Genomic DNA, 1384 nt, shown 5'->3' with positions numbered 1-1384 from the left:
GAGTTTAATTTTCAATCAAGTGGAGAAGTAGTACCTGCAGTGTGGTTGGTTGGTAATACTAATATATATACATATATATCTTTCTTTACTACACCTACTGGTCTTCTTCTCACTGAATCTAAAAGTTGGTATATAAATTTTCAGTGCAAATTGATTCTATTTTAATGTACATGTATATAAATAATAATCTCACGTACTGAGTCTGAGATTATTAATTTATTAATTATAATAACAAATAACTGTACATATATAAAGTAGAGATATTTATTAACTACTAGAACAAATTAATAATTATTTATTATAAGACTATATTAAATATATCCATTAATTATATATAGGCAAAAATTTTGGAATCGCTGTATACAGAACTCTCATTAGATCATCATTACAGACTTGATCTACTTCATCTTCTTCTTCTTTTTTTTTTTAGTTATTGGACATTACATGTAATTAAATTTGATCTTTCAAGATACAAATCATGATGTCTTAAAAAACAAAATAAAAAACCAAAAGAAAATTCATATGCACGAACTTATTGTTTATCAACAACGCATTAACAAAGTCATCTAGTAGATATATATGGCCATGAGTTTGACTTGCCGGTTAATTATCTCTCTGATATAGAAACCTTAATTTCACTTCTGACGCCTCAAATCCTTGTAAAACCTTTTAATGAACTCCTCAGCTGCCTCATCCACTTGTCGGCTGTCCTCATCGGCTTCACTCAACGGAAACGGCGAGTCAGTTATCCTCAATTGCCTTACCATGGGGCTCCGCCCGAACCCGGGAAGAGCCGGAGAGGCCTCCACCGCATTCATCACCGCTTGATCATTGTTCAAAATCTCCAGAACAGCCTTGAGGGCATTGGCAGTGACGACGTCATCTTCGCCTTCGCCTTCGAGGGTGGGTGGCGCGTGAGCGCACCCGAAGAAATTGTGAGAGTGGTGGTGGTTGCGGCGGGGCTTACCGAGGTTGAATAATGGGCCGTAGTTGGGAGTGTTACTGCAGCTGAATTCGTATTCTCCTGAGGAGAGACGGGGGTCGTCGGAGCCGGAGCCGACGTTGGAGCGGCGGGAGGAGGCGGCGGCTGCGGCGGCATGGAAAGTCATGAGGTTGTTTATGGCAGCCTTGCTGGCGATCTTGCCTCGCTTCATCATCATGTTGAGGTCAAGCATAAGCTTCTTCTTTGATATACCTTTTCTTAGCATGAAGAAAAGTACACGTACCATCCCCCATATCTTCTTCGCTACTACTGGTGCGTTTTGTTCCATTTTTGCTTTTTTATATGTTCTTTTGCTATTTTCTTTGAGGAGTGAGAGTGAGAAAAGAGAGAGAGAGAGAGAGAGATGTTGGTTTTGATAATGGGGTGTAGAGGGGAGAAGGG

The 1384-nt window shown here is 39.7% G+C and overlaps 1 protein-coding gene across 1 annotated transcript; it reads right to left on the bottom strand.

The window, feature by feature from the left end:
- Positions 1 to 294: 294 nt before the first annotated feature.
- On the bottom strand, positions 295 to 1384 carry LOC115708165 (uncharacterized). The gene has a single exon (XM_030636376.2). It carries the CDS (start codon positions 1269 to 1271, stop codon positions 636 to 638), a length of 636 nt encoding a protein of 211 aa, XP_030492236.1. The 5' UTR covers positions 1272 to 1384; the 3' UTR covers positions 295 to 635.

Source organism: Cannabis sativa, chromosome 1, assembly GCF_029168945.1.
Source record: "Cannabis sativa cultivar Pink pepper isolate KNU-18-1 chromosome 1, ASM2916894v1, whole genome shotgun sequence".
Classification (NCBI taxonomy): Eukaryota; Viridiplantae; Streptophyta; class Magnoliopsida; order Rosales; family Cannabaceae; genus Cannabis; species Cannabis sativa.
Note: the sequence above shows the minus strand (reverse complement) of the source record. Positions and strands in the feature narration are given on the sequence as shown.